The sequence below is a fragment of the Enhydra lutris genome, unplaced genomic scaffold (assembly GCF_002288905.1).
Source record: "Enhydra lutris kenyoni isolate GAN:26980312 unplaced genomic scaffold, ASM228890v2 scaffoldscaffold1, whole genome shotgun sequence".
In the NCBI taxonomy this organism is placed as follows: Eukaryota; Metazoa; Chordata; class Mammalia; order Carnivora; family Mustelidae; genus Enhydra; species Enhydra lutris.
Genome location: NW_019154085.1, coordinates 25,963,724 through 25,985,714, shown reverse-complemented (window position 1 = coordinate 25,985,714; position 21,991 = coordinate 25,963,724). Strand labels below are relative to the sequence as shown.

Genomic DNA, 21,991 nt, shown 5'->3' with positions numbered 1-21,991 from the left:
TGGCCTCAGCAGAACCCTGTTTGCCTATAGCCAAATCTACAAAATATTTTGCCTGGACCTTCTTTTCTATGACTGGATGGTAAAGTTGATGGCAGTGGGCTTCATGAAGCTATTGTGTTTGGAGCATTTGGAAAACTGCCTGGAGCAGCATTTAATGTAAATAGTGGGCGGGGGGGGGGGGGGGGGGTAGAGAGAAGAGTTAAAGAGGGATTATAATCATCTGAATCTAACATTGAAAATCAGCCTTACCACTTCCAAGGTATAGAAAATCCAGGTCTATGAGACTAACATCACACTGCAAAAACGAATCTTGGTGGAATACCGGAAAATTAATGGCAAAAAATCCTCACTGTGGGGCTATTTTGCAGGGTGCCTGTGTGTCTCACGCACACCTACGTCTTAATAAGTAATGTGACCTTAAATCTTTTTTAAACCAAAAGAAACGTAATCAAGTGTCAAGTAATTTCCCATTTGCTAGTGGGTTAATTGGAATTGAATCCATCAGAGAAAATGGTATCTGCGGAACTGCTTTGCACGTTATAAAAATGCTCATTTCACAACTTGCTTTTCACATAACCTCTTACCATTAATTTGCCTAACAGACATTGACCGCCCTAAAGGACTGGCATTCACTGATGTGGATGTCGATTCCATCAAAATTGCTTGGGAAAGCCCACAGGGGCAAGTTTCCAGGTACAGGGTGACCTACTCGAGCCCTGAGGATGGAATCCGTGAGCTCTTCCCCGCACCTGATGGTGAAGAGGACACTGCAGAGCTGCAAGGCCTCAGGCCGGGTTCTGAGTACACAGTCAGTGTGGTTGCCTTGCACGATGATATGGAGAGCCAGCCCCTGATTGGAACCCAGTCCACAGGTATACCGTCCACTGCAGCACGGGTGCTCGCGGGCGCCGCGGCTCCACGCCCCGCTGAGTGACTTAGACACTCTATCGGGCTCTGGAGTCCCTGTAAGGGGGTCAAACAAACCCAAACAAAACAGCCTCTCTATTCGGACAGACCCTCTTTAGAAGGGAATCGTCATAAACAGTAAAGTTTACATGATATTCAGATACAGTTTAATAAAGGGACCTTTTAGAGTGGCTTGGCTTATAGATAAGGCCATAGAGTGAGACATCCTAAAATTGTGGATTATTCCTTAAACCCTGACTTCCTGTGGTTATGCTCACTGTGCATAAAGGAAAGAAGTTTGGCATCCTAGAACTTACTCTAAAAAAGGAATCCAAACTGGGCCATTTCCCAGCGGCAGGATTCTGAGAACACGTAGGTAAGGCCTTCCTTCTCTGGGTGGAGATCGTGTGCTGAGTGTGTGATTTGCTTAAAGGATTGAGAATCAGACACATAGGAGGCAGTTTAGGGCAAATGCTTTCCACAATACTTGATCTGCTCGTGCTTTGTTTCTGAAGCAGAGTGGAATGCTAAATTTGTGTCCTTGTGATAGCATATACCCTGGGGGTGGCTATCTGTATTATTGCTTTTTGCTTCTCTTTTCTGCTTCTGTTGTGAGCCAATTTTCTTCTTACGCTGCACCACAGAGAATACTTAAAATTTAGCAGCACTGTCTGCTGTGGGGTTCAAATAAACAGGATAAAAACATGCTTCTGTCTTTTGGGGGGTGGAATACCCCTAAAATGGTTTTCCACGCAAAGATCGCTTATCGAGGAAAACGGCTATTGCTCCTTTTTCCATACAAATGGAAAATCAGTCCTAATGGTCAAGAAGATATTTTGACTTTGTTGTTGTTGTTGTTGTTTTTATTTTTTAAGGGAAAGCAAAAAAACAAAACAAAACAAAAATGGCTTCTAAAACCTCAAGTGTCTCAGTCTTCTGGCATTTACCCAAGTGCCTCCAGTGATTCTGAGAATTGGTGGATATAAAACACATTTTTTCAGCAAACGTTTTCTTTATTTTGTATCCCTTCTTGTACTTTCTCATACTGAATCTTTGCCCAAGGGAACCCACCTAACCCAACCCAACCCAAGCACATCTGTTCTGCTTCTTGGAATCCACTGTACTGTCCTTCTTCCCCAGTTCCTATAAGATAACCTCTAACCAATGGCCATCCCGACAGCCATTCCTGCACCAGCTGACCTGAAGTTCACTCAGGTCACACCAACAAGCCTGACCGCCCAGTGGACGGCACCGAATGTTCAGCTCACAGGATATCGAGTGCGGGTGACCCCCAAGGAGAAGACTGGACCAATGAAGGAGATCAACCTTGCTCCTGACAGTTCATCTGTGGTTGTGTCAGGACTCATGGTGAGAAGTGCCCTTTTTCATTGGAAAAAAGTACAGTTGGCCCTTGAACAACGTGGTTTTTTTGTTTGTTTGTTTTAAAGATTTTATCCATTTACCTGATAGAGATCACAAGTAGGCAGAGAAGTAGGCAGGGTTGGGGGGAGAAGCAGGCTCCCTGCTGAGCAGAGAGCCCGATGTGGGACTCCATCCCAGGACCCTGAGATTATGACCTGAGCCAAAGGCAGATGCTCTAACCCACTGAGCCACCCAGGTGCCCCTGAACAACATGGTTTTGAACTGTGTGGGTTCATTTCTAGACGCTGATTTTTTTTTAATAGTACAGGACTATAAATGTATTTTCCCTTCTTTAGATTTTATTAATAATATTTTCCGTTCTCCAGCTTATTTTATTATAAGAATACATTATATAATAACAAATAACATACAAAGTATGTGGTAATCAGCAATTTATCAATAAGGCTTATGGTCAACAGTACAACTTTTTTTTTTTTTTTTTAATTTTTTTTAAAGACTTTATTTATTTATTTGACAGATAGAGATCACAGTAGGCAGAGAGGCAGGCAGAGAGAGAGAGAGAAGGAAGCAGGCTCCCTGCCGAGCAGAGAGCCCGATGCGGGGCTCGATCCCAGAACCCTGAGATCATGACCTAGAGCCAAAGGCAGAGGCTTAACCCACTGAGCCACCCAGGCGCCCCAACAGGACAACTTTTACTAGTTAACTTTTGGGGGATTCAAAAGTTAGAAGCAGATTTTCAGCTGTGCAGGGGTTCGGGACTCCTAACCCTTGATTTGTTCAAGGATCAACTGTAGTTATCTCTTTCACAGTTTAAGGTGGTGGAGATAAAAAAAATACCATAATAATCTAATTAGTGTTCTTTGCCTCTGTCGTCAAATAATTTTATTGTAATTTTGTGCCAGACAGAATTCTCTATATTGACCTAGCTCTTCCAGATGACTGTCTGGGATGGACTTGTATAAATAGTGTTGGCTTTTGCACAGCTCTTTATATATGCATTTTGTTTATTTTAGAAAGATTTTATGTGCGTATGTGGAGGAGGCAATTCATATGTCCATAGACTGAATGCATAGCTTCTTTTTGATTATGCATTTTCTGAGCTCTGTTGCCTGGTAAGGAATATTTTCCAGTTTGTACCCAACCTACCTGACCCTCCCTTCATTGAAACATTTTTAATCCTTTAGACACGCATATGGAAAACTAGCCAGGAATCTAGGAAATTGATATACTACTTAACATAAGGCCAATTCCAAGAGAAATTACAGAGAGAGGGTTCAGAGATAGAACAAAGCATTCTCTCTGCTTCTCCATGATCAGACAAAGGAATACTTGGCACCTGCCAAATCATAAAGAAGAAAAACAGGCTAAAACCCATTTTCCCCATTTTGGATCAATTCCATGTAAGTATGTAAGTTATAGCTTACTTGGCGTTAATCCCTAAGCACATTTTTAAATTCATATAATTTACATGTGCTGTTGATCATCTGCAGTGTAGAAATGAAATTCATGTAGGAATTTATAGTGCTATGGGTTTTAGCTAGTTTATTTTTTTCTTTTATAGCCATTGTGTCTTTCTAATGCTGTAGTGATACACCTGTGCTTTAGAAGATCCCGTTGCTAAAGTTTACTGTGTCCTTCTTTGTAGGTGGCCACCAAATACGAAGTGAGCGTCTATGCCCTTAAGGACACTTTGACAAGCAGACCAGCTCAGGGAGTCGTCACTACTCTAGAGAGTGAGTAATCAAGCCTTTTAGTATCAACAAACGTTCTCCATAAGTGGTAAATGATTTTCTAGATCACCAAGTTGATCGAAGGATTCCCAGCTTGGAAACTGATTTGCTTGCCCATCTCTCGTTGACTTACTGTTGTCACCTTTTACGACCCTCTGGAGAGTGGTATACTGGCACATAAATGGCGTCACTTCCAAATGTTACCATGTTAGTGTCAGGAGCTAGGACTGACACCTAGGTTATCTACTACTTGCTCTACTTGGTGCAGTTTGGTTTCATGATGTTTGGGGAGGACACACTGGCTTCTGCTGTACCTTAACAGTAGAGTAAGTATTGAACAAAATTAGGCCCAGATTCCAGTTTGGTGCTATATCAATAATTTATGTATGTTCTTTCAGAAATCACAGGAAATATTTAAGTTTTCTCATCTACAAAATAGGGATACCATTGCCTATGCTGAAAGGAAAAAAATGAAGCCATATAAAAAAAGCCAGAGTAGTAATAATACATATATATATTATTGCCATATCATTGTAACTCCTCTACTACACTTATTTTATGTTATAATAAATTAATAATTTTAATACTAATTGGGGTATTAGTAAATAGTCTAAGCCAGGCTTGGGAACTACTGGTAGTATCTGTAAAGGGTTTTAGTTAACAAAAAAAATTTTTAAAAAGGTATGTGAGCTGAGTCTTTTCATATTTTTTAATTACTGTCAACCTTTCTTTCTGGATTCCACAGGAGATAATCTCTACGTTATTAGTAATGCGCAGGAATGGATATGTTTGGTGTATAATAAAGACAGATTTTAAAACATCAAAATCTTCCCTAAATGAATCAGCCAGGCACTGATCTCTAGTTGTGATTTCTGCAGATGTCAGCCCTCCAAGAAGGGCCCGTGTGACAGATGCTACCGAGACCACCATCACCATTAGCTGGAGAACCAAGACGGAGACGATCACTGGCTTCCAAGTTGATGCCATCCCAGCAAATGGCCAGACTCCAGTTCAGAGAACCATCAGGCCAGACATCCGTAGCTACACCATCACAGGTCAGGGAACTCACCGTACTGACCATGTTTGCTGATGGCTATTCCCAGCGTAAATTCCTTATCAGTTACTCTACCACTTATACTGATTGAATTTATTGTCAATATTTTACAATAATGCAGCTATAATTTTTAAAAACCTACTTTCATACTATAATTAGAAATAATTGTATTCTGTGAATGCCTGATTTTGTCTAATGTTTGCCAGAGAGATGGCATAAGTTCCATTTACTAAATTTAATCTTTTATCGATGTACCCTTCGTATCAAAAAAAAAAATGTAACATAATGCTTAAAACCAAAAGAAACTGAATAGCGGCATACTGTTCTTAATGTTAACCTCGATGATAAAACATAATTAAATTTTAAAATAAAATAAAGATCCAAGTTGTAGTCAGAGAATATTCAATATCCAGCTCAATTTAGGTTTTTTTGAGATATAAAATTCTTTTTTTTTTTTTTCTTTTAAAGATTTTATTTACTATTTGGCAGACAGAGATCACAGGCAGGTAGAGAGGCAGGCAGAGAGAGAGGGGGAAGCAGACTCTCTGCTGAGCAGAGTGCCTAATGCGGGGCTTGATCCTAGGACCCTGAGATTATGACCTGAGCCGAAGGCAGAGACTAAACCACTGAGCCACCCAGGCACCCCAAGATTTAAAATTCTGATTCCAGTTATAGTGACTGATGATAATAAAAGGAAAACACTCAGTAGGTGCTTGCCCCTCATTCTCCAAGATGGCTACCTCTTTTTTTTTTTTTTTATGATTTATTTATTTATTTTAGAGAGAAAGAGAGAGGGAGCAGGGGGAGGCGCAGAAGAAGAGAGAGAGAATCCCAAGCGGACTCCATGCTGAGCTCAGAGCCCGATAGGGGGCTCCATCTCACAACCCTGTGAGATCATGACCTGAGCCAAAACCAAGAGTCAGATTCTCAATGACTTCTTTTTTTCTCTTCTTCTACATTTAACATAGCATTTTTTAATTTTAAAATTTATTCTAGGGTGCCTGGGTGGCTCAGTGGGTTAAGCCGCTGCCTTCAGCTCAGGTCATGATCTCAGGGTCCTGGAATTGAGTCCCACATCGGGCTCTCTGCTCAGCAGGGAGCCTGCTTCCCTCTCTCTCTCTCTGCCTGCCTCTCTGTCTACTTGTGATCTCTCTCTGTCAAATAAATAAATAAATAATCTTTAAAAAAAAAAAAAGATTTAAAATTTATTCTAGCCAGTATCTTTGTATGCATCAGTGATTTCCTTTTGAGATAATGTTTCTCATTAACAGTTAACACCCATGCCAGGCTCTAATTTATTGCTCAAATGTGGACCACTTCTGTGGTCTGTATATGTATGGGATGAGAAAGGAACCACGAATTAACAGATGAGTTTAAAAATTTTCCTAGTCAGTGAAAATCAGATAAAAAGCATTTCTTCACAAATCATAGGTTTACAACCCGGCACTGACTACAAGATCTACTTGTACACCCTGAATGACAATGCCCGGAGCTCCCCCGTGGTCATCGATGCCTCCACTGGTAACTACTTTTTTATTGAAGAAATGCCACTGACTTATATGTGATGGGTTGTGTGAATTTGAGAAACAAATAGGCTGGCAGTGAATCATTTTTACAGTAATTAGAACTCTCAGAATCTCTCAGGTTCTGTTTCTCAGGGTGGGAAAAGAGTGTGGGAATAATTTCCCTGCTTATTCACTTTCTTAGAGACTTAATCTTGTTTTCTTTTAGCCATCGACGCGCCATCCAATCTGCGTTTCCTGGCCACAACACCCAACTCCTTGCTGGTATCATGGCAGCCGCCCCGCGCCAAGATTACTGGTTACATCATCAAGTATGAGAAGCCTGGGTCCCCTCCCAGAGAAGTGGTCCCTCGTCCCCGCCCTGGTGTCACAGAGGCTACAATCACCGGTATTGCTGCTTTGCTGTCGCCATTTTCCATGGGACTCCCCAGGACACACAAAGTGCTTATTAGCAGATTCCAACTGTGTCTTTGATGTTGTATCATGAGAACAAGAGGCCCCATTTCTGATAACTTCAAAAAGCATCTTCTGTTGAGGAGTCGCAGAGCTCAGTATATCTCAAAAGACAGGAATTCATGAAAACACAGTAAATTTAATAGTGTCATAATGGCATAACTAGAATCTTTTTATTGGCTGTGTGTTTGCTGGATACTTCTAAGTCCTGTCCTAGAAGAAGACATTTTTTCAAAACAAACTAGCTAATTGTGGTCCTGCCCTCTCTAAAGATCTGCTATCATATGGGCCTTGCCAGAGGGCGACCTGCCACCGCTCTCATTACCCACGTTCACAGAATGGGTCTTGAGGCCAAGTGATTCCCAACCACCCATACTGGAGAGCATGCCTGAAATATGAAAGGATTGTCCATTTCTTTGGGAAAGATCATAAGCCTTTGGTATTATTTTTGTCCAGGAGATTAAATTTTTAGATTCTATACAGGATATCATCTAGACTTGAAAAATCCTAGAGAACACAGAGATATCAGAGAGAGACTCTGCTTATTTAGAAAATTTGGAGACAGAAAAATAGAATCACTTAACGGAAGGAGTTGAATTGGATACTTCCTACAGGGACCACACAAAGATTGGCCACTTTCTCCTACAGAGTACTTACCTAGAGTCTAACTTTTCATTGATCCTGCCACTGAGGACCATCTGGTTATTAGGCCCTAAGTAGATTCGTGTAATCTGCAATGATCTCTCCCAAATGTATATCCCACTGGTGGTATATGATGCTGATAGATTTTCTTGAATTCAAAAGGACAAATAAGACCACACGTTAAAAGAAAACCCACAAAATGTTAGACTAAAAGTACTTTTCTCAAGTGCCAGATTTGGTAGAGAAGTTACTAATTTACCATGTGGCCATCATATGTGGACTATGTGGGTTTTGTGGAAGAAAAGTGAAGTAGATTTTACCTTTCAGGAGGCCAAAAAGGCCAGCTAGAGAAAGGATGCTTGCTTCTCAGTAGCATCTCCTGGTAAGATCAACTCCCATTTGATCTTGAGCCCACAGACGTAACATGATGTCTGTCCTTCCATCAGGTCTAGAACCGGGCACCGAGTACACCATCCAAGTCATTGCCCTCAAGAACAACCAAAAGAGTGAGCCTCTGATTGGAAGGAAAAAGACAGGTAAAGGGCACCTTCTGGGTACTAGGAAGATAATCGAAACAAAACTAACTAGAAATGATTAATTTTGCAGTGAAAAGGTTCTCCAGGTTTTGATTCCTTTCTCATGGAAATTTTTCTTAACAGCTTAGCATATATACGGTGTGCTCTTGGATAGTCTAAATAATGTAACATAATCGGCCGAGTTCCGTTTTACTTTTTTCTTAGCCAATCAGTGTAAAGACTTTTATTCACCTTTAAAAAATCTAAGCCAGATATTAAAATGGAGAAACCAGGTTGCTGTTATTACTATTCTTCTATACCTTGTGTTGAAGTTATTGTTAAAAAAAGGGGGGGAAATTAATCCTTCCCATTATCTTTATTTATTATTTGGTTTCTGAAACTCGAACTAAAGAATCTTATTGTTTTCAACTGATTTCAGTTTAATTTGAAGAAAATTCTATATTTATACTAATAGAAGTTTAGAAACAAACACGGATGTATTTTTACCTATTCTTACTGTTTGAATTCATGAAAAACTGGAATTCTCATACTTCAGAAGCTGAAATAATTAATCTGGATTCTAGTCCTTGTAACATGAGTCTCAAATGAAGAAAAGAAGAAAAGAGCCTGCACATTTCAGTTCCATTAAGCTTAATTTGAGCAGAAGTAGCTTCTATGGGGCTTAGTGGTTCAAAGCTTTGTGTGTATGATAAATTCATACTAACGCTTTTTTCATCCTAAACTATAAAGAAACCTTTGAGAAAAATCTTAAAGATTTCTTTTTTGGAAAAAAAATGTCTTGTGATCTAAGAACTGCTAATGTTCTAGGGGCTTTGATCAGATTGATAAACAGTCATTGTTGCCTGAATTGGTAATGACTACTGCTGCTACTTTTGGGAGCTTAACACGCTTTGCTTTTTTGGCTCTAACCTCTCTTGGCTAGATGAGCTTCCCCAACTGGTAACCCTTCCACACCCAAATCTTCATGGACCAGAGATCTTGGATGTTCCCTCCACAGTTCAAAAGACCCCTTTCATCACCAATCCTGGGTATGACACTGGAAACGGTATTCAGCTTCCTGGCACTTCTGGTCAGCAGCCCAGTGTCGGGCAACAAATGATCTTTGAGGAGCATGGTTTTAGGCGCACCACACCGCCCACAACGGCCACCCCTGTAAGGCATAGGCCAAGACCATATCCGCCGAATGTAAATGAGGAGATCCAAGTTGGTCACGTCCCCAGGGGAGACGTTGACCATCACCTCTACCCTCACGTTATGGGACTCAATCCAAATGCCTCTACAGGACAAGAAGCTCTCTCTCAGACAACCATCTCTTGGACCCCATTCCAAGAAAGCTCTGAGTATATCATTTCATGTCATCCGGTTGGCACTGACGAAGAACCTTTACAGGTAATTGATTTTTCTCTTTACTTCTGGGCAGCCTAGAAACGAGTAAGCTAGGTAACGGAAGTGACCAGAGCTCTAATATAAATATTCTAGGGTCTCTTAGAAATGTAGTACACGTAAACCCCGGTTTTTTTTTTTTTAATCTCAATATGGCTATACTTTGGGCTATACCAAAGAGTAGCATCAGGTTTTGTTTAGTAGAGAGAATAAAATCATTTCTATTAGCCGCACATATTTGAGGCTCCTTAGTAATATGGACAAAGAAATGATCTGAAAAAAGAGAGATTCTGCCTGAACTTGCATTTGTTCAGGAAGGTTCTGGATGCCATCCTTGGGGCTCCTGGCTGGTTCAGTTGGAAGGGCATGTGACTCTTGATCTCACGGTTGTGAGTTCGAGCTTCACGTTGGTTATAGAGGTTGCTTAAAAATGAAATCTTTAAAAATAAAGAAATGAAATGTCATCCTATAGTTTGTCCTTGAAGAATCCCATTATCTACAATATGTCTGAGGAAAAGGAACTTACGTGAAACTGTGCCCGCATCAGCTATTATAAGTGACTGACTCTTTAAAACCTTTATTCTTTAATTTGTTTTGCTGATACCAATTTTTAGTGGGTTCTTATTTTTAGAAAGCATCAGAATTAAAAAAAACAAAACCTGACTACACCGTGAAAGATTTATGAGCTTAGAAACATGAGTTTGGGGATTTGCCCAAAGGCTTTAAGGACCCCATGTTGGGGTCACAGGGCACCTTGCCGAGGATGAGGATATCTGCCACGTAGCGCAGTGTCCGCAATTTATGTGAAAGGGGCTTGGCTCAGGGATCCCAGTGGGCTTGCACAGACCTGCAACCATAGCGGGATGGACGGGACTGTCTGTCGAATTACTGAGGGCTCCTGATAACTATGGAACACACAGATCTAGGGCAGGAAAATTGGGCAGACTGAAAAGATGGCCCCTCCCCCTGAGTTCCGTGTCTGTCCACAGCTGGTTTGGGATCGTTCCACCCTCCTTCTTCATCTCCCTTTGCTTTATTTACATAGTGCAGGTTGTTGGTAAGACAATAGGGAAAGTCACATCAATTTCCCCCATAACGCTTTCTCCCTCACTTTGGATGTGCCAATGACTGCAGTTCCGAGTTCCTGGAACCTCCGCTAGTGCCACCCTGACAGGCCTCACCAGAGGGGCCACGTACAACATCATAGTGGAGGCCCTGAAAGACCAGAAGAGGCACAAGGTTCGGGAGGAGGTTGTTACCGTGGGCAACTCTGGTATGTGAAAGCCTGGGTCCTCAGGTGCAGGCTCCCCTCTGGACTAACCCCAAAGACACCTTTTCTCTCGACTGTTCCTTTGTTGCTGTTGTCTTTTAACTTCGGGAAGTGATGGCATGAAGTCAAGGAGCAACTTTAAATTCAGTTATTTTTCCCTCATAGTACCCTAGTTCCTGTGTAAAGTAGTCTCAGTGATACGATAATTGACCCGGAAGGGACCCGAAGCATGATTTAGTCCCACATTCTGACTCCCTGCTAGCGAGCGTCTGAGTTCACCCAGGGCACGGGTCTCCCGATCTCTTTTCCCAGACCCTCCGCTCACCACGTTGCTGTCCTCTTGATTGATCCTTTAAGTACCAAAAAGGATTACCTTTAAAGGAAATTCCCTATCTGCGGACAGGAGCGACTGCTGGTTTTTCGTTCCTGATGCAGAATGCAGCCAACATCGCCCATTTCCACTCAAAGAGCTACCTTCTTCCAATGTTATTTCAATTTCTTTTTCTAATTATACAACCCCAAGGCCAAAATAGCAGTGAAAGTGTCACTGACTCCTCTTTGCAGCACCAGCAAACTCCTTTGAAAGCAGTAGTGAATCGCCCGGCTTTTCAGCCTGCATCAGTTGAAGATTCACCAAGGATCACGAGAGACAGGGAATCATCAAAACCACGAATCTTCAGTCTTCCCAACGGAGGGTTCTCTATCCCACAGCAGCAGGGAGTGCTAAATTCTGTCTGTCGAGTGACCGGCTTTATTCCTAGGGCCAGTTACTGAACATAGGGTCGCAGATGACCATGCTATTTTACACGTATACATGCCTGTGAATTTAAGCAGTTGCTTATTTGATGCGGGGATTGTTTTGTGCTTGTTGTGTTAGGTTTCCATGGTAATGCATGCCTTCTGCCTTGCATGGTTTTACTAGTAGAAGGCCACGTGAAAGGAATTTTCAAAGCACAAAAGTCTTTGTGCTTTTCCACATCATTTTTTTTTTTTTAATTCCATCTCCATAACTTAAATCAGGTGGAATTTTAACTGGTGGGTATTTGGGGAGGGTTACTGAAACCCCTAGTAACACTACAGGTTCCTTTCACTTCGTTTCCGACCCCATATCCCCTGCAGCAATATTCTGCATTCCAGCCCCGTTCTCTGGGCTTTCAGACATGTCAGACTTGTTCGTTTCTCCCAAACTCTATTTTCTTCCAGGGTGATGCCTTTTAAACTATTACACACTTCAAATATCTATTGTTTTGAGCCTTTGATTTTTGCACTGTAAAAAGAAATATACATGGTGGGATTCAAAGTCACAGAAATTAGTTTATATAATTTTTAGAGACTCATTGGAAGGATGCTTTGCACAGATTGCTTTAAGCTTTCTCAAAACATAAAGATCCAGTGTATTAGGCAACACGAAGAGACTCCATTATTCTTAAGTCATTCGTATCCCTTGCTTTCTCTTATTTGAAACAGTTGATTTTACTGGTAAAGTAAAGCTGTCCTACTGCTGTCATACTAATGTACAGAATCTAGCTCTGATGCAAAAAATGCAATAATAAAAGTGAATATTGCATTACAATGGTATATAAAAATGGCTAAGTCTCTTGCATTAAAAGCAAAGGATGCTCTCTAATAATTATTCTTTACTTGGTGGGCACTTTCCAAGTGCCGGCAGTGGACCAGTGCTTTGAATTCATAATATCTATGTAATCTTTACAAGATCCTGAACAGGTAGATACATATTATATTATATTATATTATATTACATATTATATATTATATTACAGATGAGGGAATTAAGGCACAGAGATAGAAAATAACTAGGTTAAGATCACTCAGATATCGATAGAGAGACATTCCAGCTTTTGCATCCCACTCAAGTTCTTAACTAGCCTAAAATGCCTCAAGATATGTTCCATATGCTGTAGACTAGTTTTGCCAGAAATTATGATTTTTTTTTTTTTTTTTTAGTACTAATGGCAAAAATGGAAGAGGGGCTCCTTTTCAGGTGCTTGTGGCAAATGTGCCCTGGCAACATCTAAGTATTGTTTATCAGAGCAACTGATGCTTTGGTAAAACAGATGAATTGTTCTTCATGCTGCTGGGATTTCTGTTTTAGACTAGACTCATTGTAACAATTATTCAGTTTTCTTCGTATGGTTCCAAATCACCACTAAGCTGTCTTTTTTTTTTTTTTTCCTCCTTTTCTTTGTGTAGTTGACCAAGGCCTAAACCAACCTACAGATGACTCATGCTTCGACCCCTACACGGTTTCCCACTATGCGGTTGGAGAGGAGTGGGAGCGGTTGTCTGAGTCCGGCTTTAAGCTCTCGTGCCAGTGCTTAGGTTTTGGCAGTGGTCATTTCAGATGTGACTCATCTAGTGAGTAGCTTGCTTTGTCCATCTCCTCTGGTTCCATGCATTCGCACAATGTGCCAATGAAGCATGTTTGGCAGACACAGGCTCTTCCAAACATGAAGCAAACGAGGGGAGACTGCTTGACTCAAAGTAACATTTTGCATCATAAAGAATGATGGGAAATTTTACTTGTTGAATATTTGCTTCATTTCAAGGGTTCTGTGTCAATACAACTAGTAATTAAAAATACATTTGTGATGGTAATGATTTTTTAACATTTCTGTCAAGATAATAAAGTCAAATTCTCTGGAGCCCAGTTTAATGAAGAGTAAGTATCAGAAACACAAAGGAATCCCCAGTCGCTTTTAATCTTTAATGTTGAGTGAGCTCAGTGGTGAACATTTATACTCACACTCTCCTTCAACACAAACCAGTCATGCACATAACTTAATATATCCACAATGTCCTATCGCACGCACACATGCACACATCAGGTAGCTTGAATCTTGCCAAGTAATGTAGAGAGTACCGATAATCACCTACAGATGATTAAGAATCAACTTCAGTGGAAAAATATTTGATTTTCAAACTATAAAAAGATTTTAACATCTTTAATGATATTTTCAATTTAAAATGATCCTAGAGATAACTTATTATGCTTTGATATTTAACATTAGAATTTGTAAAACTTTCATTTATGCTTTGTTCTTAGGGGATGTGATTATTACTGACAATTGGTCTACTTTTATAGGTGTTACCCATTTTGGCTTATGATCAAGCCTCCTACAGATATATCTTGATATTATATTTGGGGAAATCCAACATAACAGATTTTTTAAAGACTTTCACACTAAAATATGAAATGGTTTAATTCAGACTAAAATATGGAGACAACTCATTTTTTTCAATGCAGACTACTGTACTTGACCATCTGAAAATGGAAAGATGGAACAGATGTGTCCTATGACATTTAGGAGTTGGAAGTTTTAACATTTGGCATCACTTAGGTAGTTTTTCATTTCTGAAACTGAACTATTTTAAGTTTGCATATTTATTACCGAGGTAAGTACTTAGGCACGATTTGTGGGAACAGAGCTATAAGGTGATTTATGTGATTCTTTGGCTCAACTGACATTTTCTTTGCTTAGATGTCATAATTCTCAAATAATGTTTAAAGTTGAAGAATGGAAAAAAAAAAGTTTAAGGAATAGCTTCCCTGTTACACAAACTTCTGAAGTGTGTTTTGTTTCAGTAAAAACCTCGGAGATTAAAAATTCACCTTTTATGGATAGCAGTTAAAGATATAGAACTGTGACTTTTAGATATTCCTCAGAATCGGTCTATTCTGTTGGGATAATAACCAGTGATTTATCATTTTGTTGGTTTTTGGTTTGTTTTGATACACAGATCTATTCTTTCACTCTTTCCATTTACAAGAAACAGGTTAGGGCATGTAGAGGCCAACTGAGGTTTGTTTTTCGGTTAGTAGAACTACTTTGTATCCAAGTTCTCTGTAAATCTGAAAAGTGACTTTTCATCTATGATCCATTCCCAAAAGACTATTTAAATCCTACTTTGATTTTCAATAATATTAAGCCTTAATAGAATGCAAATGAAGGTCCCTGACTATTCTTGTGACATGGTTATGGTGGGATGACTTGCATCTTAAAATATCCTAGAAAATGTTAAATGATAAAGATAATATTTTAAAATCCAACCCAAATGTGGTCTGTCATGGAGATAATGATCCTCAATTTTTCTTGCCACTCCTTCCAGGTAGCCAGCCCTTAAAATCCCATGGTCATGTCCCAGAGCACCGTCTTGTGAGTCAGAACACACTGATAACTCTTGGCCTCCGGTTTTCTCTACCCCACAGAATGGTGCCATGATAATGGTGTGAACTACAAGATTGGAGAGAAGTGGGATCGTCAGGGGGAAAATGGTCAGATGATGAGCTGCACATGTCTTGGAAATGGAAAAGGAGAATTCAAGTGTGATCCTCGTACGTCTGTTGCCACATATCATTTTTAGTGCCTTATTAAGCACTCCCGCTTTTATTACTGAGCTGTAACTCTCACTCACAGAGACGATTGGAGACTAGGTCTCCTTGAGGAGTGAACAGTGGGTTTGTTCATCTTTTGATTTGGGAAAGTGGAGATGGGCTTCCAAAATGAGCCATGATTTAACGTTATTACAGGACACGTTAGTACTTTTCTGACCTGAGTATTTTGACCATAATCTGCAGTGAAATATTACCAGAAACCTTTATGGCTCTTTAGATCCAACTTTTAAAATATGATCCTTTCCCAGTTTATCAGATTTAGTTTTTGGACGTGCTGCCCTAAGATCCATACAGCAGTACTTCTATTACCAATGGTTCCCATAAACCCGTGGGATTTTGGCTGTGAGGATGCACATTTTGGAGAGAATCAGAACGTACCCTATATAGAAAGGTGAAGTCCGTATTGTTCTCAGTCTTCCATGAGCTTCTGACTTGTGTCTCCACGTAGATGAGGCCACGTGTTATGATGATGGGAAGACATACCATGTGGGAGAACAGTGGCAGAAGGAATATCTTGGTGCCATTTGCTCCTGCACCTGCTTCGGAGGCCAGCGGGTAAGGCTAGCCTCCCTGTAATTGAGATAAGATGAAGGGGAGACCCCTACCCTGGTGATTGAGAAGTCAGCTTCTTGTGTGTGTGCTGTACACAAAGTGTGGTAACACTCCTTATGAAAGTTGAAATACCTCATTTCCTGTTGGCACAGAGCTGCTGGCAAGAGGCTACTCTACACCCCTTCTCAGTTCTCCCCTTCCATGGCAGCCTCAGCCACTCTCACACCTATTATTCTCAGGCTGTTGCTACTCTTCAGCAACTAAAGGGTTACATGTTGAGTAGCATTAGGCCTTGAGATGCACAGTGACGGATAGGTGCTCACATGGCATTGTTAAGATCCAAGAAAGGGTCTAGAAAATACTCTCTCTCAATCCAATAATAGATTCCTGATACAGATCTAGCACTGGGCTTAAGGAATATGGGACAAACAGAGGTAATGAGAAACGGTTCTGGCTGTTAAGGATATATTTGGCAACATTAAGTTGGCACACATTGAAAGTCAAGCTAATTAAGTGAGTTTCTTAGTGGGTTTGACAAATAGTTCCCAGGTAGGCTGGAATCCACAAGAAAGTTTCCATGGAAAAGAGAAACATACCCTGGCTGGGGGTTCAGATGTTTGAAATAGATTGAGGGAAGAGGAGGAAGCAGAGAGAGCAGAGTAAGCGTATCACCCGGGATGGGAAGCAGCTGGCCTATGTGGGTTCCAGTGAGCCAACCCTCTGCCTGGTGTCTTGTAACAAATCATGAGAAGAAGTGGGGGCCATTTACGGAAGGGCCTGGAAGTCCGTTATTTAAGCCAGAAGTTCTCAACGATTTCTAATCTGTGCCCCCCTTCACTATAATAAAAAATGCTGGGCTTTCCTCTAATGTTATTTGAAATTTCAAAATAAGATGACTCATGCAACTCAAGAGCAACAGAACATAACATTCCTTCATTTTTAATGAAAACATACCCTCCCCAACAGCCCTTCACATTCTGATACATGAAGACCACGCTCCCCACCCCAGGGGAAGATGCACTGGCCTTTTGCACTGGCCAATTATAGGTACCCAAGAAGAAAGAACATGATGGAAGGTGGTTTTTAGGAAAATTAGTCCTGCAGCAGGGAAGGGTCTTCAGGGGTCCGGCTCTGCCCCCACCTGAGGACCTGGGGCAGCCCATGGAAACTACCCTGATCTCTTCCACACCTAGTGGTTAGGTGGGGAGGGAGAGGCTTCCTATTCTGACAGAGAGAAGCTATGGAGGCGCTCTCTCTGTCTCTCATTAACACTTGTAAAGACTATGACGGTGGAACATTTCTGGTAAGTGGTTGGTATAGAAATGTGTGATGGAAAGTGAATTTGTAGAATGTGGTCTCACTTCAGCATCTTCTCAGTATTTACGCACATGAGACCTTACATTTGTGACATCTATTCTGTTCTAAAGAAAGTGCTAAATGAAACACTTAAGACAGCAGTGGAAATTGTGACATTTTTATGTGAAAGCAAGATTCAGTGACTCTGTAAGTATTTACCTGTATTGTATGAGGTGTTCTGGGGAATACTCTTTTAAATGGAGAAATATGTCTGGAATATTTAAGTGACAGTATAAAAAAGAAAGTGATTATATTATTTAAGGTTCTTCTGGGTATAAGAGGAAAGCTCAACTCAGGTTGATTAAGGCAAAAAAAACCACAAAAAAACAAAAACAAACAAAAAAAAACAAAAAACACCGCACATAGCTGAAGAGTCCAGGGTCACATAGCAGAAGTCAGTGCTGCTCCAACAGTGGCATTCTGAATCTCTCACTCTCTTATATGCTTTGTTACTGTGTATTGGCTTTGTTTTCCAGAAGCTTCTGCTGATAGAAAAATGACTTCTGTCCACTCCATGTTTAACCTCTATAGGCTTAGGAGCAACCATGAAGGAGAACATGGTTCCTCACATTTCTAGCAAAAATCTCAGGAAGAAGTCTTAGTGGCCCAGCTCAGTCCCTTTTCCGTCTCTTATCCCAAGTCTGGCCAGATGAAAGGCTACAACGTTCACTGGCCATGGCCATGTGGGTAGGAAGGGACAGCCTTCCTACCCACATTAGGAGGAACGTGGCCAGGCGTCATTCAGCAGGTGACAGTCCCAAATCCACCGGCACTTCACTAGGTTCCTCTCCCTCTCGCTTCAAGCAGGGCAGTCTTTGGAGCTGAGTTTCCTATAAAACGAGGGTGTTTGTCCCTGTGATCTCAACTCCCTTGTAGAAAGCTCTAGGATTCTGGGAAAACTTCTCTGTGTCTTCTGGTATAGAAAGCATACTTAAGAAGTTGGGACTGGAAGGAGCCTTAGCAGATGTGTGGGGTTTGAATGGGAACAGAAAGGAGGATGTTTCAGGAAAAGCACAAATAGGGGTGATCAGAAGGTATGAGTAATAAACCAGAGCGTATTCTGCAAGTTATAAATGCATAAAATCATCAGAGCTTCCTTCATGATTAACTGCTCATGTGTTGCCAATGGGTAAGACCTGAAATTCTTTAACGCAAGCACTAATGGTGATGCTCTCAGGTGATTGTCAACCCCATTTGACTTTATGCCTGTGTCCTCTCAGGGCTGGCGCTGTGACAACTGCCGCAGACCAGGGGCTGAACCCGGTCATGAAGGCTCCACCGGCCACTACAACCAGTATTCGCAAAGATACCATCAGAGAACTAACACTGTACGTGCACCTGTACCTTGAGTGTTCGTCCCCCAAATGCCGTTAGATACCTAGTAGGGATACCTGTAGGCACCTTTCTTCTGAATGAACCAAATGTTCTTTATTGTTAAAAAAATCTTTTAAATGCCTTGAGCAGAAGACTATACCCTGGAGCATAATTTAGGTTCAAATTTATCAAAACTCTTGGCTATCTATTGCCCAGTACATTGCTAAGTTCTTGAAGCTGGAAATACTGTCCTGTCTGTAAGGGCTTGTCATAAAAAGTCTCTCCGCTTTTGTTCCATACACGTCACAGGATTTTTTGGTAAATTTTTCTTCTATTTTAACAGAATGCTGCCTTTTTTTTTTTTTTTTTTTTTTTTTTTTCACAGAATGTCAACTGCCCGATTGAGTGCTTCATGCCTTTAGACGTACAGGCTGACAGAGACGATTCCCGAGAGTAATATTTTCCACCCAGAGGAACGAGCATGGATCTCTGTCAAGGTCCATCCAAACCGGAGTGATGTTAGCAGACCCCCATCTTAGAGCGTTTCTTTCTTAAGCCCTTTGCTCTGGAGTAACTTCTCCAGCTTCAGCTCAACTCACAGCTTCTCCAAGCATCACCCTGGGAGTGCTTTGAGACTTTTCTCATAAATGGGGGCAGTATATTGCCTGTTCTGCTCTGAAGTATTCAGTACCGCTCAGTATTTTAAATGAAATGATTCTCACTTGTGATTTGGTTTGGGATTGCTAGGGAAGCACAGACACCAACCAGCGTAAAAATGCGTTGAAATGATATCCTCAGAATTTTAAGTAGGAAAGCTACCCAAACACTTCTGCTTCCACTTAACTGGCCTGCAATTTTGTACGAATGGCATGTCCTTGTTACTGTGGTATTTAAAATATCCACAGTATCCACCTTTTCCAAATGAGTCTAGTAATATCTTTCTCTTATCTGTTATTTATCAATTTTTCCCTGTATTTTTATACGGAAAAAATTGTATTGAAGACATTTAGTATGCAGTTGATAAGAGGAATTTGGTATAATTATGGTTGGTGATTATTTTTATACTGTATGTGCCAAAGCTTTACTACTGTGGAAAGACAACCGTTTAATAAAAGATTTACATTCCACCACTTGAAGGTCATGGCTTCTTTCTTGCATAAAGAAATTTGGGGGAGAAGAAGAATCCCCATGAATGTTCCTTTTCAATTTAGCAAACACTTGAAAACCTATGATGTGTATAGCTCTCTCCTTGGAGATTTAAGTACAAAATTTTCCCCAGTCTGTCACTACAAAAACAGATTCATTCTAGGTATTTCATCTCTTCAGTAATGAAGCTAGTTTCATACTTCTGCTTTCTCAGATTTTAGTGGACTGAAATATTTGTTGAACTCGCTAGCCAACTCTTCAAAAGTGGGATTGAAAGGAACTTCTGTTGTTCTTTTTCCAAACATCATTCCCCCTTCCTCCCTTCTTCCCTTCAGTGAATAAACACCTATTCAAAGAGCTTACCTTTGGAGGAAGGAAAAAAGATGGCAGAGATGTTAAAACTACTTGAATAGCACATCCTAAAAGAGCCTTGTCTTAGGGAAAAGGTGTGCTACAAAGAACCTGAACCCCACTTGTCTTGATAACCTGCCACTGACACTTTCAGGGTGTCCCAGCAGAACAGAGTTTGCAAAACTCCTCCTCTACAAAGGACATCTCCTTTTCAATTTGACTTTGGGGAAACAACAAACTGAGATTAAATCTGGCATCTAGACTAGTAAATAATGGCACTGGGAATAGTTGATTTTTAATTAGTAAAAAATTAATAATTCATAATATATAATACTTTTAGACATTGTTGTATAATGGAAGAAAATATTTCAGTAAATACCTGTCAGTGAATATTTAGACTAACTATAGAAAGAGATTTCCTCAGGATTCATTTGTTTAAAAAAAAAAAAATTTTACATTTGAATTATTTACAGTTTACAAAATGCCCTGACATTTAGTATGTCATTGGGAGATTTTGCAGTCTAATTTGATAAAGAATGCAGCTCAGATTAGTTTTCCTTAGCAAGACACAGACCCAAACCCCAGATTTCTACTTAATGTTCCCAATCATTCAGCTTTATTAGGCTAGTAATGACCAAGACAGCCGCAGCTCATATATGTTTAAAAAAAAAAGATAAATCACAGAAGAAACACATCGTGCTGATGTGACTGTCTCACATGTGTCATCACTGATCACTGAAGAGACAATGTGATTCAATATAAACCTACACACTGGGGTACCTGGGTGGCTCAGTGGGTTAAGCCTCTGCCTTCGGCTTAGGTCATGATCTCAGGATCCTGAGATCGAGTCCAGCTTCGGGCTCTCTGCTCAGCCGGGAGCCTGCTTCCCCCTCTTTCTCTCCCTGCTGCTCTGCCTACTTCTGATCTCTTTCTGTCAAATAAATAAGATCTTTGAAAAACAACAACAACAAAAAACCCCTACACACTGCGGTGCAGTGGGGACCACTGAAGATGCGGGCCTGAGAGAAGGCAGGCTGGCCCCCTCGTCTCCATATGTGAAGAGGAGGCCCAGGTAACATGTGGGTGAAAGTCTACACATCAGCTCCATCTTGCTTAAAAGTCTTTGTATTATAAAACATAAGGAAAGAACAGCTATCAGCTGAGAATGTGCTTCAAGCCACTTGCCTATCTGCAAACCTGAAACTCTCTTCCCAAATGTGAGCTTAAGTAAATCCACTTGGACTGTATTAATTAAATGAAGAGCAAGCCTTTCTGACAATTTATAAATGAAATGTAAAAGACACAGGCTCCACATTTTAGATTTTAAAATATAATTTTTTCCAAAATATCTTCTAGATTCTCAAAGCAGTTTATTAATCGTACAAATTAAACTTTCAATAGTGAACCAGTAACTACATTTAAATAATAATAATGAATTAAACAAATTTAAATGGCCTTTCATGTTTTGGCGTCAAAATGCAAGAGTGGTAAAACTTTCTTTTTTCTATTTCTCAGTAAAATCATCCAAATCCTAACCCCAGAGGTTTTCCAAAGTACTTTATAGTTTTTACTGACTCATGATACTTCTTCTCCTGAAAATTTTGCAATAGTCCAGACTGAAAAGGCGTAATTAAAAGACCAATCTCGATTCAGGCAAGAAATTGCCAATTCAAGAAAAAAATCAGGTAAAACTAATAAATATATCAGATTTTAAAAAGAAAAATTGCAGATTTGAAGCTTTACTTTGCCTTGCTGAATTTGATTTGTAACAAAATTTATTGTGTATTTATATTGTTTTCGGCTCTAATGACCTGAGTGATGCAAATTGGTGTATATAATAATATCACTGTAATTCTGTGAGGCACACTTTCTCTAAGGCGGTGAATAAAGAAATGATCAGGTAGAAATTATAAGTATAGGAAATGACTTTTCTATTTAATTATATTTCCATTGAAAATTCTATTCCATTTCTAGTTGC

At 40.3% G+C, this 21,991-nt stretch overlaps 1 protein-coding gene across 12 annotated transcripts in view; it reads left to right on the top strand.

Moving 5' to 3' along the window:
* Nucleotides 1-19,646, top strand: part of LOC111143733 (fibronectin 1) — a 67,273-nt gene extending 47,627 nt beyond the window's left edge. For 2 of the 12 annotated variants that reach the window (XM_022497567.1, XM_022497591.1), the window contains 15 exons: nucleotides 603-872; nucleotides 2,087-2,274; nucleotides 3,935-4,022; nucleotides 4,898-5,074; nucleotides 6,505-6,594; nucleotides 6,805-6,984; nucleotides 8,138-8,227; nucleotides 9,150-9,434; nucleotides 9,510-9,616; nucleotides 10,745-10,883; nucleotides 13,092-13,256; nucleotides 15,109-15,234; nucleotides 15,743-15,849; nucleotides 18,423-18,530; nucleotides 18,902-19,646. In XM_022497567.1, the coding sequence (XP_022353275.1) occupies nucleotides 603-872; nucleotides 2,087-2,274; nucleotides 3,935-4,022; nucleotides 4,898-5,074; nucleotides 6,505-6,594; nucleotides 6,805-6,984; nucleotides 8,138-8,227; nucleotides 9,150-9,434; nucleotides 9,510-9,616; nucleotides 10,745-10,883; nucleotides 13,092-13,256; nucleotides 15,109-15,234; nucleotides 15,743-15,849; nucleotides 18,423-18,530; nucleotides 18,902-18,973 (2,192 nt within the window). In that variant the 3' untranslated portion in view covers nucleotides 18,974-19,646. Of the gene's footprint in view, nucleotides 1-602; nucleotides 873-2,086; nucleotides 2,275-3,934; nucleotides 4,023-4,897; nucleotides 5,075-6,504; nucleotides 6,595-6,804; nucleotides 6,985-8,137; nucleotides 8,228-9,149; nucleotides 9,617-10,744; nucleotides 10,884-13,091; nucleotides 13,257-15,108; nucleotides 15,235-15,742; nucleotides 15,850-18,422; nucleotides 18,531-18,901 lie in introns of all 12 variants that reach the window. The other 10 variants (XM_022497558.1, XM_022497577.1, XM_022497623.1 and 7 more) reach the window with 8 other exon arrangements.
* The last annotated feature ends 2,345 nt before the right edge of the window (nucleotides 19,647-21,991 follow it).